This window comes from Python bivittatus, unplaced genomic scaffold (genome assembly GCF_059951505.1).
Source record: "Python bivittatus isolate LINGU-HERP-01145 unplaced genomic scaffold, Pbiv_v1 ctg000080_np1212, whole genome shotgun sequence".
Taxonomy (NCBI): domain Eukaryota; kingdom Metazoa; phylum Chordata; class Lepidosauria; order Squamata; family Pythonidae; genus Python; species Python bivittatus.
In genome coordinates, this window is record NW_028277035.1 from 58,914,650 (window position 1) to 58,933,424 (window position 18,775).

At 39.3% G+C, this 18,775-nt stretch overlaps 1 protein-coding gene across 5 annotated transcripts in view; it reads left to right on the forward strand.

Moving 5' to 3' along the window:
- CACNA2D3 (calcium voltage-gated channel auxiliary subunit alpha2delta 3) overlaps window positions 1-18,775 on the forward strand; it is a 577,343-nt gene that overhangs the window by 525,400 nt on the left and 33,168 nt on the right. For all 5 annotated transcript variants that reach the window (XM_088134187.1, XM_088134188.1, XM_088134191.1 and 2 more), the window contains 3 exons: window positions 14,356-14,431; window positions 15,299-15,351; window positions 17,522-17,577. In XM_088134187.1, the coding sequence (XP_087990313.1) occupies window positions 14,356-14,431; window positions 15,299-15,351; window positions 17,522-17,577 (185 nt within the window). The remainder of the gene's footprint in view (window positions 1-14,355; window positions 14,432-15,298; window positions 15,352-17,521; window positions 17,578-18,775) is intronic.

Here is an 18,775-nt window from a genome sequence, read left to right on the forward strand (position 1 = left end):
AGTGTGTGTATGTGTGTGTGTGTGTGTGTGTGTATCCAACAAATTCAAAGATTGCTTTGCATATATTTTTCCTACTGTTCATTGATCTTACTGTACTGTATTTCAGTACTTCTGTGAAGATGTCATCCCAAAATGAAGGACATCCTGGAGCAAAATACAGTCATGAGTTGTTATTTCTGGTTCCTTTAACACACGTATTCTCCAGGATGACGGCCAACCCCACATCCCCACGACACACAAATAAATAAATAAAATTGCATATGGGTTGTTCCCACATTTATCCTTCTTGTCTCAGTGCTGGGGAAAGGACAGTCATACATTGAGAGGGCTTTTGTCTTTCATAGGAATGCAGGTGCACTCATGCTCCAAAGTCAGCTGAAAGGCTTGGCTGATTCATAAGAAACAAACTTTCAGGCATAGTGCAATAGTGAAGGAACTCTGTCTGATTTCATTTCCCTTCTTTTCTGTGGGGAGCTCAATCTGGTATCAAATTATTTCCCTCCCCTCTCAATTTTATTCTCAAAATATCTTCCAAGATGGATTAGGCTAGGAGTTAAATTATGTGCAAGACCATCCAGTGAGTTTCACTTCTAAGTGCATCCAGAGCTCAAGCATCATTTTTGAAGGGGTTTAGTCCAACATTTTAAACAAGTTCTTTACAAATAACCAGGATCTCAACCATATTGAAGAAGAACGACACTTACAGATGAGGCCTTGGGCTGGTAATTCACTATACAGAAAATGACTTGTTCTATTGTAATACTGCTTCTAATAGGTTGTAGCAAATCTCACAAGATTGGAACACTGCCTAATAGCTAGCTATATACATGAAAAAGAAGGAAAGAAAGTAAAGTAAAAGTGGAATGATGGCAATAAGAGAAAGTAACCATCCTGTATGAAAAGAGATTAAAAAAATAAATTAATCTTCCAACAGAATGAGTGGAAGGAGAACATAAAAAAGAGGTTAAGATTCCCAGCTCCATTATGACGCTGGGCACTACACAATTTAACTTCAAGACTTTATGCTACAAACAATATAAAAACAGAAACAATGCATAAAAAAACAGAAGTCTAGAAAAAGAATACTATTTCCAATAAACCACTCATCTTGATATGGGCTCTGCCATCCACTCTAACTTAAGGCTGGAGGAGCCAGGTTTTAAGGGCTTGCTTAAATGAGGACAGGGTGGGGACAATGCGGATTTCATTCCAGAAGCAAGGCCCTATGACACAGAAAGCCTCTTCCTGGGCCTTACCAGTTGGGACCCAGAGCATGTCAACCTTGCTAGATCATATAGGATGGGCAGCAGTCATGGGAGACAAACAGTGCCTCAGATAAATAGGTTTTGTGCCATGAAAGGCTTTAAAAGTGATCACCAGTGCCTTGAATAGGACCTGGATGTCAGCCCTCCAAGATAGACCAGATCAGGAAACAGACACTATAGGCTATATAGGCTATAATAATATAATCTTGAAAGCCTGACAGCATTTCCCCATCCCTCCCTCTTATACCAAAGAGAGTCATGGTGAGGTAGTCTTGAGTTTCTTTCTCACACCTTTCTGTTAAGTTCATGTTTTCCCAATGGTTACATACATTCTTCAAAGCCATCTCTGTATTCCTCTACTCTGGAAGTTCAGTGGTAACCAGTGCAGCTCATGGAGCAGAGGCATTATATGAGTGTACGATAGCATTTCCATTCTGGACCACTTATAATTTCTGAGTGATCTTCAAGGGCAGCTCCACATATAGTGTATTGTAATATTCCAGACATAAAGTGACAAAAACATGGGTGACTATCTTGAGGGTCTCCCGGTCCAAATATGGGTACAATTGTTCCACTAGATGAATTTGTGTGAAGGCCTTCCTGGCCACAGCTGTCACCTGCTCCTCAAACAGGAGCTATGAGTCCATGAAGACCCCAAAATGGGCACCACTCTTGAAGGGGAGGGTGCAACTCCATGAAGGACTAAAGGTGGACTATCTCCAAACCTGGGTGATCCAAAACCCCACAGACATTCAGTCTTATCAGGATTGAGCTTGGACCTGTTCCTCCCCTCTGAACATCTTGCAGCATTACCAGATTAGCCTGTGATTGAGATGTACCACTGGGTATCATCAACATACTCATGATACCTGACCTAAGACTGATGACCTAATGTAGATGTTAAACAGGAGAGGCAAGACCATCAAGCCCTGAGGAGTTTTTGGCTCAATGACTCTCCCCCACCAATACCAACCAGACCTGACCATAGAAAAAGGAGGAGAACCACAACCATGCCTCCCATTCCGAATCCTGTGGACTGTCCAGGAGGATATCATGGTTGATTATGTTGAAAGCCCCCAAAAGATCACAGAGAAGCAGTGTAAAGGAATTTGGAGCTGATCTTGGGGAATGTATAAGTGATCTTTCAAAATTGATATCAGCCCTTCAAGGTAGGTAAGGTCAAGAAATAAACATCACAGGGATTCCAGGAATGCTATGTTATGTTGGAGGGTATAATAACAGAATCTTGATTAGGAAACTTCTTGAAACAGATTGAAAATAATTATATTACAGAGCACCACATAAGTATAGAAAAGGATGCTTGGTGGAATGTAAAGTGAAAAAGGCTGTTAATGAGGGGAAAAATGCATATAAGAGAAAGATTGCTGCAACAAATGAAGAAGAGGGAGATATATTGTATAAGATGTATATGAAGAAAAAGATACTTGCAAAAAATATAGTCAAAAACAGCAAAGGATGGTGAAGATTAAAGGGGGCAGAGAAAATACAAAGGGATTTTAATGTAAATAAATACTTGTTTTGGAAGTGGGTGAAAAAGATTAAACAAGAAGCCTCCAGAAAAATGAATGCAATTAAAAATAAAAGTAATGAATGATTTGAATTGGAACTGGAGTGAGGGAATGCGGGAAAAAGTATTTTGGAGATTTGTAAGGGAATGGTAGTGATATGCCCAAAAAGTTGAATTGAAACACATGCTTGAAGTGTTAGGGTCCAAGAAAAAGCTGATGAAAAGGAAGTCATAAGTGCTGTGAACATGTTGAAAAAAGTATTTTGCGGAATTCTGATTGAAAGGATAGAAAACATGAGAATGAGTAAAATCTGGAAAGTGCAGTGCAGCTTAGTACTGGACAGGAGCTGGGTACAGATCAGATTTTCACTCTTCAGCAGATCATTGACAAATGTATGACTGTGAGGAAGAATATTTTTTGTTCTCTGTTAATTTGGATAAAGTGTATGATAAGGTGAATTGGATTAAGAAAAGTTTTGTATGAATATGGAGTTGAAAATTGGTTGCTGAATGCAGTAACAAGTGTCTGTATGTGAATGAATGAAATGCTTAGCAAATGTTTCAGCACTGAGCAGAGGGTAAAAGAAGAATGTGAGATGCTGTGTTTATGAGAAATATACACAGAGTGCTTCTAATGATATTAGAGGTATGTTGGTTGAGGACATAAACGTGCATGTACAATTGCATGATATTTATGTATAAAACAATATTGCAGACATGTCACTTATGTAGGAACCCAAAAATTTGATTTATGCTGTGAACCTTTCCATGGGCAAAGAATGAGATTTCCAGAACAATATATCCTAACCCATTGGAGGTTTTCTCTGCCAGTGGAGGAAATATCCAAAGCCAATCCAAATATCCTCCAATCAACAAGCAAAGAGTAGAAGGAGGGCGGTGAGGATTAGGCTGCAGTGATTTGTATTTACAAAATACTTTATGCTTTTTGTTAAATGTTCAGTCTGACATGAATAAAGCAAAGAAACTGTGGATAAAGAGCTGGTGCTCATTTTTATAATTTTGATAGCTGATTTGAAATGGCTCATGGATTAAGTGTTAATGCTTAAAAAGTTCCCAGTATCAAAGTCAGCTGAGAACAGCTAAGCTCCATGTTGAAAACACCTTGTAAAAAAAGTGAGCTGGTTGTTTAAACACCGCAGCTGGTCATTGCAATCAAATTTTAAAATGCCAAATGGTATAATTTTAAATAATTCATCTTCCTTTTCCACTGTACAACTGATAGTGGCTGTTGTGAAATAGAAAGTCAATCTCACAATTTATTTTCTGTGGAGGTGGGGGAATCTTTGAATCCAACTCAGATAAAGATTAGTCGCATGAAACTAAAATGTATGATTAGTCATATAAGAATAAGGTGTGCATAAGGCAAAGAAGGGAGAGAAGAGAAGACATTGGGAAGATCAGAGAACAGATGGGCTGATGGGACATACCATGCTGGAATATCAGTAGCACTAGTGGTTGAGGGGACGGAGAGAGGGAGAGAGATGGAAGGTGCTTGAAGTTAGGGATGTGGGCAAGCTGGAGGGCTATGCGATGCTTGGAGTTTGTCTCTTACTGCTGAGGCTATCAGCATAAGGAGGAGCTGCATGACCCACTATCTTGGCAGGGCAGGGCAGATCAGAGTCAGAAAGTTTGGTACGATAGGCCACATGGGGTGATGCTGAGGCAAGGAGGGAAGTGATGGGATAATATTTATCAGCCTTTCCCTATCTGCCCCATGAAAGTATTCCAGGATCCCTCCAGATTTTGTTTTGGCCAAAACCCAGAGCAACCAAAATGTCCCAGGTTTGTTTCTGCCAATCCTCAGCCAATCCAAACCGGTTTGGCAGAACTAATGGTTGCAAATAGGAACCACATAGATCGTGTCAAGTAAATGTGCTCATTTTTCACAGTTAAACTGTTGACCCCAGAAAATTGTGTTGAGAAGTAATTACACCACGCACTTGGCATACATGGTACATAATTGTTGATTGCTATCACTGATGCCATATGGAATCCAGTACGTAAGCAGCCATAAGGGTACAACAGATTGTTAAGAACTGGCCATTGTTTGCATAGATTTGGAAGGGGCCATTTCAACCATTCCATACAACCTTCTGCTCCATGCAGGAATCTAGGTTAAAGCCTCTGACAGATTGCCGCCCATCTTTTGCCTGGATAAGTGCCTGCTTCCACCATTATGCAGCTTTTACTGTTAGGATTTTTTTTTCCTAAATCTATTCAACTGGATTTTAAAATAGTTTGCAGCAAAGAGCCCGTAACAGAAAATCTGTAAAGTTAGGAGCCCCAGAATCTTCCCATCACTACCACTGAGTAACCTTAGTTAGCATCTACATATTTAGGAACATTTTTTCCAGGAAGCTCTATCAGCTTTGACTATAGAGAAGTTAATACATACTGGTATGATATACAGAAATTGGACTTTTACATAAAGGCATGAACTACCATGCTTCATCAGACTAAGATCTATCTGTCTGAACTAAAGTTTTCCTGAATATTCCTGCTGAACAGTTCTCAACAGTGATAACCATTGTCCATGCTGGCTAGGTTGCTTGGAGTTGAAGTTTAGACTATTTGGAGAGCCAGATGTTTATTCAGAGTTTATAGTGATAAACTCATTGTCCCTATAATAATTGTAGGTTTTATGTTAGATTACAAAACCAAGCATAAATTTGATTGCTTCTAAAATATTTTCCTTTTATCTTCAATCTCTTTAATATATTTTTTAAATTTTTCTTTTGATGCCTTCATCTAAGTGGCTTATATAAAGGCATGGTATCCTCAGCCTTTATGTGTGTGTATGGGTGTGCGTGTGCGTGTGCGCGTGTGATATTTGCTCCTATAATAGCATATTGGATACAAAGAGTAAGTGGTAGCTGTGGCCAAGAGGGCCTTTATACAGCTCCATCTGGTGCTCCATTGAGCCCCTTCCTGGATTGGGAGGCCCTTCAGACAGTCACTCATGTCCTAGACACTGCCTGGCTTGACAACTGCACTGTGCTGTTCTTGGAGTTGCCCTAGAAAACCACTCAGAGCTGAGACCTCTGCTTCGTGAGTGGCATTGGTTACCAGTTTGCTTTTGGGTGTTAATCAAGGTGTTGGTCATCACCTACAGAGCCCTGTATGGCCTAGGGCTAGGTTATTGCCTGTCTCACATCATTTCTGCCTGGCTAGAAATGCTGGCAGAATTGGTGTGCTCTGGGTTCCTTTGATTAAACAGTGCCATCTATCAGGACCTAGGAAGGTGCCTGTTCTCTCCCTGGGCCTGCCCTCTAGAATGAGATTCCCACTGAAATCCATGTGGGTCCCACCTTGTTTGGTAAAGCCCCGAAGAGCTGGTTGTTCTGCCAAGCCTTGGGTTAGCGGGGATGAAGCCCCGTTTTGGATGTGTTTTGTCTATGTTTTTGTATAGAGTGACTGGATCACATTTTGTTTTGTTTTGCATTTTTATTGCTTATTATATTGTGAGCTGCCCAGGGCCAGTCTGGAATTGAGTGGTGCCAGAATTGAATGAAATAAATAATACATAAAACAATTGCAGAATACAGATTTCCAGTTGAACTAAACATGCTCATTTTCCCAGCTAAGATGCACAAAAAGGCATCTTCTGCATTTTTAACTTGATCAAGGAAGGAACCTGACTGACTGCATACTTAATCCCAAACAAATTTCATAGCCAGAAGTGTTTATATCCCTGAACCACAATTTAGGCTCCCTTTCAGGAAGTTAAATCCAACTCAGTCCTAACAAGACTGAGTGGCTGTGGGTGTTTGAGCCTCCTAGATCTGGGGATATTTCATCTCTGACCTTGGATGGGATGGCACTTCCCCATTCAAGGGTGGTGCACAACCTGGGGATCCTCCTGGACTCACAGCTCCTGCCCAAAGAGCAGGTGGCAGTTGGGGCCAGGAGGTCCTTTGCATAGGTTCATCTGGTGCATCAGTGGTGCCCTTCAGACAGTCACTCATGCCCTGGTCACCTCATGACTTGACTACTGTAATGCAGTCTACATGGGATTGTTCTTGAAGACCACCCAGAAGTTTCAACTGGTCCAGACTGCAGCTGTTCAGACAGTGATGGGCATGCCTTGGTATGCCCATGTAACTCCTCTTCATGAGCTGCATTAGTTTGCTTCCAGGTACAATTCAAAGTGATGGTTGTTACCTATAAAGCTCTACATGGCAGAGGGCCTGGTTACTGAGGGACCGACTGTTTCCCTTAACATCTCCCTGGCTGATTCAAAGCTGCAGGGTTGGTGTGCGCCAGGTTCCTTGAATTAAGCAATGCCATTGTTTCCATTAATCTGTGTGTTGACACTTAATTTAGAATTTGTACGACTGATACCAAAGAACAAGAACACTAAGGGAGACACCAGGACATTAATAAATCTTGAAAAAAGTTTATTAAGAAATCACCCTTGAATACTTACAGTGTCAGGATATGACCCCAAAACAGCCCTGTGAGCCCTAAAGGCAGGGAAGGTTCATGTTCTAGACTCGACTCACAAGGAAGCTGGGAAAAAGGGGTAAATCTTATAGTCCCCTTTCCCCACTGCCCCGCTCTTCAGAATTCTCACCTCTTGTTCTGGGATAATTAGCAGGGAGAAATTAACGTTTGTGTTTACATTCATTAAAAAGGAAAAGATTACAAGAGTGTAAGCAAGCTTTGAAAGAATGCCTTGGCATTGGCTGTTTGCTTAGCATGCTGGGGGGTGCGATCCCAGAGCCACCTCAGATACCCTAAGAAAGGCTTTGGGGGAAACTGAATAGGGCCTTTGCCAATTTCAGATAACAGTGCAAGTAATTAGCTGAGGGTGCTAATTAACTTGCGGCTGGCACTTTTTAGAGAAGCGCTGTGCTGCAGAGGAAAGCTATTCAGGAAGAGATAGTTTGTATTATTTCAATAAAGAATTTTAAGAAGTGGCATGCAAGCTTCCTGGCTAGGAGCAACCCCCTTTTTCCTCTCCTTCCAAGGACAGGGTCAGGCTTCTCTTGACAGCACAGATATGGGAGCAGGTGCATTCAGGCATTTGAGGATACTGATTTTACGCTGGGTGGGTGGGAGGGAAGGAAGGAAGGAAGGAAGGAAGGAAGGAAGGAAGGAAGGAAGGAAGGAAGGAAGGAAGGAAGGAAGGAGAAAGCACCATTACAACAAAATTCCAGCTTACCGTGCATCAGACTCAAGCCTCATTTATAATGATATCTGGTTCTAAATTCTTACACTTTTGCCTCCCACTCTGGCAGTGCAGGAAGCCACTTTCTTTGTGGCGGGCAGAACTCCTTCCCCCTGTTCTTCTTTTGGTAATGGAGTAATCTATTTTCAGGCTGTTCTCTTCTGACCTTGTGAGACCAGGCTTCGTCTTGGGACTGAGGCTGGATCTCCACCCCAGGCAGCCTGATCATGCTGGCCTCCCATCATGAGATGTCCTCCTACAAGAAATCAAAGAGATGCACTTCTTGGACTTCTTGGAGCAAGCGTCCAAACTCACTGCTAGGGCCTAGCATGGCACTTCTCAGGAAGAAGCCCAGGAAGGGCTGAGAAAAGAGAACAATCCTTTTGCATGAACCAGATTGATTGCTATAATAATAGATGGATTCCTTTCAGGCGGAACATTTTTAATTTAGTAGATTGATGAAAACTTTAGTGAAGTCAAAATATTAGTACTAGTTTCTGACATTAAGAGAACAACCAGTGTTAATACTGTCTCATGTAAAATGAACATTATTAATATAGTCTGAAAAATAAGAATACAGTGGACAAATTAAAAGGAATTTGTACTAAAACAACATGCAGAAGCTACATAGGCTCTCTTTTTTTGAGACTGAATCATTTCTCAAAAGTGTATTTGTGGTAGTCAGTGGAGGCCAAATGTCTGCCTATTTCTTTAAACAGAATTCCCTTTCTATGTAGTCACTTTGATGTAGTAATTTTTCCAGGAGAAGAGAATTTTTAGAATCTTGGGCGAAGGAAGCCCCATTGTGTGCTTCCAGACATCATCTAAACTAAGGGTGGATAACAATCAGACTGTATTCTCCTGAACTGCATATGTTCCACCACCGCCATCCCCGCCCCCAGATTGTGCCAGTGAAATTTGGCAGTAAAATGACTGCATTTCAGTGGCACTTTTTAATGGGTGCTCTATTTATTCAAAATTAAGACTGGAAATGGAGACAAACAGCTCCCATTCTTACTCTTAAATCCATACCCCAAATCCCCCAAAGAAGGGTTTTTTAAGCCAATTTCAGATCATTTTTCAGTGGTTTGGAAAGGTTTAAGGGTCAGGATGGCAGCAGAAAGCCTCTGGGAGGCAAACAGCTCCCTTTTCTATCTTTAACCCTTCACCCATCCAAAACCACAAAAAACTGTCTGAAATCAGCCCAGAAAATGTCAGTTTGGGACTGTTTTTCAATGTTGGAGGGTTAAGGGTAGGGATTGGAACAGTTTGTATCCCAGAGGTCTCCTGCTCCCATTCTACTCTTCAACCCTTGAAAACTTATAAAGTCTCTGAAAAAAAGTTTGGCTCAACCCTTTTGGAAAATTAAGAGGCTGAAGTACAGATTTTCCAGTACTGCCCACTGCTGAGCAAAACTAAGAGACTATCTACTCATGGAGTTCTCCAGTATTGGACAAAAAGTATGTTTATAAATTCCATGTTAACACTGCCAGATTGAGTTATGAAAAATACTAAACGTATTGAAGAACTGTCCAAGAATAAAGCAGATGCCTTACTGAATGCCTTCCATTCAAATAAGTCTTGTGACTATCTCTTTAGCAATGTAACTGGGTGTTTAACAGGGAATATAAGACATCTAACACACTTTGCATTGCAAATATTGTTGTAATTTGGCATAATCTGAGTTTCTAACAATCCTTTGAAGTTAAATTGATTTCAGATTGCTTTTCTTTTTACCTGTAATACACTGCAGGGTTCAAACCCTGGCTTATATTTAAACACTAAATTGGCTTCAAAAGGGTAGATTTTGTTTAAAATGTGTGCTCAAAAAGCTGCACATTTAGTTCATACAAAAATATTTTATTACTTTCAGGAAGAAATGTCTAATAAATCTACTTTGTTTTCTGACTGATATTTGGACAAACTGATACCTAAGGGTATCTGCTTGTCCTACTGGGTTTGATAGGGTGAGGGAGCTTCATGTCCCTCCCTTAAATACTGTCACCTGATGGGACCTCAGAAGTATTCACTTTTGGTGACCACCCCAGCCCTTTGAAATAGCCTCCCACCTGAGATCCGAGGGATTCCTACCCTCTTAGCCTTCTGGAATGCCAGGAAGACCTGGCTCTTCCCCCAAGCATTGGGCTAGGATGGGGGTTGAGCTGGGAGGCTGTTTGGTTTGGCGCCTGGTGGGAAGAGTGGTTTGGGGTGTTTTCTCTGTTTTTATTGATTGTTGTGAGCTGCCTAGGATCATTATATGAGATAGGTGGCCATATATGTCCTGTAAATAAAATAAATAAAACGTTTTTGATTTCAACTAATTCTTCAATAATCTAGGAAACTGGAATATAAAATGTGAATTTTATAATTCGCATCATCTAAGCTGTAAAAACTTTGTTCTGTTTATATGCTAAGGCTTTAAAAGTTGGAATCAAAGTTCTCAACTTCCCTTAGTGCCTTTCACAACTTGTACCTAATCATGGCACAAACATATATGGCAACTTCCTTTTTCTGCCATATTTCTACAACATTGCCTTAATCTTCTCCCCAGCCCACGTGTGAGACAGTTCTTAGCTCTTCTAGTGTTAAAACAGAATCTTCCTCTTTATTTCAATACTGTTCAAGGAAAATCTCGAGTTGGGTAAAATCAAACCTGAATAATGCTTACCTGTACATGAGATACATCAGGTTTAATCTTCTTGTATTTTAATCCTCATGAAGGCATGTGAGCCAATAAAACAGTAAGGCTGTTTTAGAAGATAGTGTGCACAATTTGGCTTATTTGGGGTATTTGAACTGAATGTATAAGTATACGTAGTTCTGTTTAAAAGAATATGACTTACAGCAACAAGATTCTGTCATTTTTGTTAACACATGCCAAACCAATTTATTCTTGCATTAGGTTCACTTCATCTGAGGTAGGGAAACAAAGCCCAACGCTACTCAGTACTTTTAAATTAGACATTCAGTTTGTTAGTGTTCAGATACTTTGGCTAAAATGTTATAGCTAATTTGCATAGAATAAATATAATGTCATGACTGAATTGTTTTTGGTAACTGACCAAAGAACAACTATGAGATTTGGAAAGCCGCATCCTTTTCATGGATAGTAAAGAAACAGAACAGGCATGGTCAACAAAATGTTGGTGATGGTGATGATCAGGTGGGGCTGCATTCTCTCTAGCTTAATTTAGACATAAAATAGCTAGGAAAAGATGGTACCACAAGGCAGTCTAACTCATACCAAATTCTGTTCTGCATTAGCAAGTTTGAATTTCTAAGTCTAAATCTGCCAAACACATTTCGTATTCAACAGCTAATCATGTCCGAGTCATCACATACATTTTGTCTGCAGTGTACCTCCTTTGATTGATACAACACCATCCTGCCTTCATTCAGAAAATATTAGTAAGGTGGAGAAATCCATCATCTATGTGCAGATGTTTCTTCAGTCAACTTGGCAAAAAGATTTTTGAATAAGAAATCAAAAAGAAACAACCTAGAGAGGAGCAGCATTTTTCCTTGCTAAATGCTTTTGGACCAAATTCATAAATTGCTGAGTGAACCTGAGTGAAGTTTGACAGCAGTTGGGTTTTCTTTATGGATAAAGATATAAAGATACGATCTAATAACATTCTGAGGCTGTAACAGGCATCGCAACATTCTTTCTTCTCACATTGCTGCCGTAATGTAAGTGTTGCACCACTTGGGAGAAGCCTGACACAAATTACAGTGATACTAATGGTTACAAGAGCCCTCAGTGGGGCTGACTATTCCCAGTAAGAATGTCAGAATGATAGCCTTTTCTAGGTTATGATACCTGCTGGATGTTAAGGCCCTAAATTGTCTCAAACAAATTTCTCCTCTTTGAATTGATTTGTCATATTAATGGTCTAAAAAACCCTGGGTAATTTACTATCATCTCAAAGAAAAAAAGGACTCTGCCTGTATCCTGAGGACTGTAGTGACATCTTAAAATACTACGGACTGAAGAATAATTAAGCAGATTATGGATCAAAAAAATCTAATAATCTGCTTAATTATTCTTCAGTCCGTAGTATTTTAAGATGTCGTTACAGTCCTCAGGATACAGGCAGAGTCCTTTTTTTCTTTGAGATGATAGTAAATTACCCAGGGTTTTTTAGACCATTAATATGACAAACCAATTCAAAGAGGAGAAATTTGTCTGAGACAATTTAGTACCTTAACATCTAGCAGCAGAAAATTAAGAACAAGCCACAGGCAAGGTTAGCACAGGTGCATTTTCTGGAGACATTTTCTGGCTAGCCCTGCTTGCCTGTTTGTTTGCTTGCTTGCTCATTCATTCATTCTTTCATTCAATTTTATAACCATCCACATCACATTCATGGCTCTGGGCAGCTCACGTAATTAAGACAAACAAAAAACAATAAACAAAATACAGATAAAAATAAAAAGAATAACCCCATTAAACCAAATTAAAACCAATAACCCTATTAAACCCCTTAAAACCAAAATGGGCTAGGCTCTATAATATTGCAAAACAGATGAAATGTGCTTTTTAATTCATTTTTAATCTAGAACCAGCTATCAGAGAGCATCAGACAGGCAGATGGAATGAATCGATATGAGCAGTGCTTCACACGCACAACCGCATGGCCCTCCTTTACTGTCAAAACTTACTCAGAATTCACAATGGCATTATTTCTACTGTTTGACCACAGGTATCAGCTCTCCAGAAAAGCAGGGTGCTATGAACATAACTCTGGATGAGCTAAAGAACAGATGAGAACGATGGGGAAAGAAAAAGAAAACGCCTTCATCACTCCATTCCTTTCTTTCTCTCCCACTCTTTCTCTTCTCCCAAACATCTGAGAATAGATTAAAGCCATCATATCACGGCAGAGAAGGGCTTGGCAGAATTGGGGAAGCTCTGCCCTACTAATCGAAGTAGCCTTTTCACCAACCTTCACAGGTTTTGAACATCAAATGGGCCTTTTGTTCTGGAAATACCTAGATAAATATATGTCGATGACAAGAAGAAACTTGCTAGATATAATCAGTTTCCAGCTTCACTGGAAAAAGTTACTATCTTTCATATTTACAAAGAATATGCTGGACATCCCTGGATCTGAACTTATATAACTTTGGTTGGGTTTTTACATGTCTTTAATTTGCAAGCAAGAGTTAAGTTTTTGTATTTTTTTTTAAATTCACACTTAAATCACATTATTTCATTTTACTACTTTGCATCTCGTCATTTTTTCTTCCCCTTTATATAAATATATAGAGAGGCCATACATGTACATGTGTGACAGACCATTTTAATGCATCAGACAGTACAAAATATATTTTTTATGGATCTCAGAAGGATTCAATTAATAAGTCAAATAACACCACTAATAAATGTGTTAGTCCTTGGGGTTCTCTGAGCCTGGTGGTAATCTCTGCTTATCTGGGTGATTGATTGCTGGGAAACTGTCAGCATCTTAGACCAAGCTAAATCCAAAAATGTGAGGGAATTCCTGGAAGCTTGGTATTCAGACAAGGCAGCCATCAACAGGCACATAGAGATAAACGACATCTACACACTATTCAAAAGAGACAATAGAAAGGAAACAAAAGACCAGAACATCTCCTCACCAGCAATCATCACCCAGATAAGCAGAGATTAACACCAAGATTATCACCAGACATACAATCAGCAGTAAACAATACCCTAATCAAGGAACTACCAGAGGGAAAAAATTGGGTTTGGTATTCAGACAAGGCAGCCATCAACAGGCACATAGAGATAAATACCAAAACAAAACCCAGACCCCCACCAACACTGGCAGGGCATGCCCCTGTATATAAACAGAGAGCAAACCCCACTCCCTTCTAGCACTGAAGATGTTATCTAGCTGGGTAACGAAACGTCTGCAAGAAAACAGCCAAGCTCGGAGAACCCCAAAGACTCCACAGTTCAACCCTGAGTTACACATATTCACTTCTATTGGTATCAAATGTGTTATTTACAGTAAATTATTTATTACAGCAGTCCTATTTTAGTACTTTGGTACATCAGCATTAGTATTACTATTTTTAGAGCTGCTAAAGGAACAGAAGCCAATACTTTTGTTTTTAAATGCATGCTTCTGTTTTGTGAGTCAGTTTAATATGCACATTTCCCTGACAGTTTTATTGAATCCATAGACTTTTTACAAGGTTTCTTTTCTTTGCATTTTATTCTTTTTTTATCTGAGTATGTATTAATTCTCTAATCCAACCACTCCCTTTAGAAACGCTATTGTTACTTTTACCTTGTGAGCAAATCTTGTTGCATTTCACATTATTTTTTGTTGATTTATTTTTTTCCCTCTAGTCAAGCACTTTTCTATTCTTCTCTATAGAATTACTCTTTATGACTACCAAGCCATGTGTAGAACAACCAAAGAAAGTAGTGATAGTGCCCATACCTTATTGGATGTAAGTATTCTTCTATGCATTATGATTATATCTTCATTTGTTTCTAATCCTATATACGCTTATTCAGAGTAAATCCCACTGTGATCAATGGCCCTTATTCCTAGGTCAGTGTTTATGATGGCCAACAGACCAGTAGGGTAAATTTTTAAACTATTAGCTCACATGAATATTGAAGATTTTTCAACATGTTTGTCTCTAATGTATGCCTGCATCCTGGATTTGTAAATTGCCTATAAATATAGACCTTTATATAAGTACAGTGAGCATTCCATATATTTTGTGATTACATTCTTATCTGTTTCCTGGAATAATACCTTTGATCACAATAGGGCGTGTAAAATTGCATCATAAGCCTCACTTAGCTCTAAAATTGGGCATTTTAAAGACAATATTATATTTGTTTCTGGCCAACTTATAAAACATGAATCTTTTTCCTTGTGTTATAACAGTAAATCATCAGTATAATAATTGCTAGATCAAAATTAGAATGGAATTATGTAAAAATAAAGTGTTTTAAAGTAGGAACATTTACTACTGATTCATTAGATTTATATCCCACCTCTCCTCCAGGACCTCAAGGGGACATATGTACCTCTCCGTTTTTTATTTCCTCACAAAAACAACTATGTGAGTTAGGTTGGGCTGAGGAATAGTGACTAGAGCTTCCATGGCCATTTTATTCAATTCCCTTTCTGCCAATAATTATATCATACATAAACATCACAATAATAAGCATCCTAAAATTATACTGATATTTTATTGATTTGTAGAAGTTGTAATGCATTTGGGACATTATATACATCTATCACTTAATATAAAAATATTGTGCATTCTGGCTTTTTGATTAAGTAATTTGTTTGTCTTCAGCCTTACAAAGCTTTCTTTGCTGCAGTCAAATGGATTGTGACTGAACTTGTCTTGTAAGTAAAACTTGTTCTGATTTGAAGATTGTACTTTTCCATCTTTCATTCTTCTTGTTGTACCAGTTGAGCAATTTATGTACACTTTCAAATCCTTAGTGTATAATTTTAGTGGTTTAAAAAGTACTTAAAGCCTATGGATTTCACAGTAATCATTTCCAAAATATAAAGTAATAATGCAATTCAATACATGCCTACTCAAAAGTAGAATCCTATTATTTTCAATGGAGCTAACGCCTGGATAATTCAAATATAGGATTGCAGCCTAAATTTATTACTGTGGTTGCACTTAGATGTAATATAAATATTTGGCTGATTCCAGTTCTGCCTGGGTGGGCTATTAACGTGTGTATTTTCTCAGAGGATCTTCTGTTGTACTCTAATTTCTTAAGTGATTGCAGCCCCATGATTGGCATATTTGAAGCTCATGCAAGATCTAGTGGTGTTTTCCACATGACATAGGACTCCCATCATTTCATAATAGTATTAAAATGAAAATGGATTATACACTTGAGTGGTAATTTCTTTTGAATAGTTGGGCCCCACCAGTAAAGCATAAAGGAGCTTTAACATTTCTGTTAAGATCTATTTGGTTGGGGGCAAATAGTTTGGGGAGAGTAGGAATGGAGAGGGACATTGAGCAATATGTAATTGACCAAGTTTATTACTTTGCAGATATGCAGGATGTAAGTTTAAATGAGATTTTTCATAGTGAGTGGAAGACAATATGTGTGTATATGATTTATTGCAAAATAAATCTGCAGAATTGAAAATAGATTTGAGCCTTAGTGATGACTAAAGAAAACAATATGTGTATTACATGGTAATATTCAGAAAATTTATTCTTTCTAGGCTGCTTGATTATGGTAATTGTTTTTCCTTTCAATATGTACATTTACAAGCTACTGCTGTCCCACTGACTTTGGCTTTCACATAGTGTAATGGTATGTGGGAATGATCTTGGGAGACCGGGCGAAGAGATCCTGCCTAGGGAACAGTCAGATAAGACAGAGCATAGACCACAGCTGTACAATAGGCAGAGCAAGAGCTCAGAAGGGACCCTCCCTAAGTCATTGGGCTGTAAAGGTGATGGTGGGAGAATTGTACTTTCAGACTTGCAAGATTCTGTTAATGTAGCCTTACAATAAAGTAGAATTAGCTCATCTGGTCATGTTACCTTTGTGATCTACCTGGGAAGGCTGACAACAATCTTGCAAGTCTCATACTCCCTTCCAAAGAGAGGAATTTCAGGAATGGCCTCCAATCCTCAAGGAACCCACTATCCGCCAAGCGTCTGGCAGCAGCATTGTTGCAACACCAGCAGCAAGTGGACGCACAGATGACCACATTACAGAATGTCACAATACAACTAACATAGCAGCTGGGGCAGAATTTGCCTCAACCCACAGCAGCACAACAGATGGCAGCTCAGCCAGCGCTCCTGCATTCCCATGGCAGCTTGCCGGAGAAGTTCGGAGGGGACCAGGGTCAGTTCCAGACATTCACTGCTCAATGTGAAATCTTTGTGGCAGGCAGACCTGTGGAGTTTCCCACTGATCACAACAAGACTTTTGTGCTGAGTTTGCTAAAGGAACCAGCAGCTGTGGGCTATGTTCCCTCTTATCTGACCATTCCCTAGGTAGCATTTCTTCACCTCGTCTCCCAGGGTCATTCCCACATACCATTACACATAGGCATGACCTGAAGCTAACAAATTTCAGAATAGATATTTTCATGGGAAATATGAGAACGTTTTGTCATTTGCTGATAAAACTAGAAATAATATTTTACTATTTATGAGCCTATGATGAGAATTGGAGATTTTGAGTATCCAAGGATTGAAATTATGCATCATGGGTGATTTTTAATCACATAGTCAAAACGTTCTCTGTACTGGAGAATTAACTACAGCAGCCTGTCATGCACTAGAAAGTGCAGTAAGATTTTTGTATAAAATTCTTGGCTATGGAACAGTCCAGCAGAGATACCAATTTCAGTAGAATTTGAAATTGTAAAATGAATTCAGCTGGGAGAAAATAGCAGACCATATCTCATCTTGAGCTTAGCTTGATGTCTATTTTTGAACATGCTGGAAAAAAATATTAGTGACAGTTAATGGTATGAACATGCCAGATGTAATCAAATGATATATTGTATTTTTGTGGTTTAGGTTTCTGGTGGAATTTAATCTATGCAATTGGTGGCATTCAGATCTTATAGCAAAGGGTAAGATTAATTTATATTAACATATACATTAACAAATGTGTTATTTGCTTTTATAAGAAGTCAGTATTCCACAAAGCTTGAACTTCCAGTTTTTGTAAGTGTGTGCAGAAAACAGAAAATGAGTTTTCTTTTGAGCTGGGAGTAGAACAGCTCAAAAATAGTTTTTTGACTGGGTCATCCTAGAGGGTTTTTCTAACATTACCTTAGTGGTGTGGATATTACTGCATTGTTTATTTTTTCAAACACTGGGATTGGAGTAAACCTACTAAAGCTTCTCTGAGATGATATTAAGTTTCCAACCTTGCTGGAAAAGCATGGGAGTGACAGGCATGACAGTAGACCTGCAAGAGTCAATCCCAGTGCAAAAGTCTGTTGTTCCACCCAGAGTCCTGCAGCTCTTGTTTAAGTCCTATAGACCCAATAAATAATCTGACAGAAGTTGTAAAAGGGAAAAATTAATTCCTACTCCCTAGTGGTGGGCTTGTCCACTACAAGGAGCAAATTAAGTACACCTCTTGGTTTTGTCTCTCATAAGTAAATGGCTAACATGACTTTTGGATAGAACAGTATATTATGGTACACTGTACTGAAGAGGAAATCATCTTGGTGGCTTTTCAGAGAGATACCTCAAGGCAAACAAGGCACACTGCATCATCCTAGGCTACCACTGTAATATTCTTGCATGATTTACCAGTCTTAAGGAAAAAGGAAAGGGAGCATTTCTCAGACCCAGCTGAAATTTTGCTCCCTGGTCCCTGAGATTTGGATCAATTCCAGTATTTTAACATGTATTATTCATATATGGAGAGCCAGATTGGTGTAGTGGTTAAGGCATTGGGCTAGCTAGTCCTGCCTTAGGCACAAAACCAGCTTGGTGGCCTTGGGCCAGTCACACTCTCTCAGCCCTAGGAAGAAGGCAATGGCAAACCACTACACCAATCTGGCTCTCCATTTTCTTCCCAAGAAAACTTCAGGGACTTATCCAGGCTGTCTCCAGGAGTCAACATTCACTCAGAGGCGCCTCTGCATTCCTTATATGACCATTGTGAATGACATATTTTACACTGCCCAGTGAAATGGTTTTGCCGTCCATGGCTCTCTGTTTTAAAAGAAATAGAAATAAATATGTGTTGCAGCTGTATTATTATCTTGCAACCAACCTCCCTTCCTCCCAACCTCCCTGGCACATGTTTGCCAT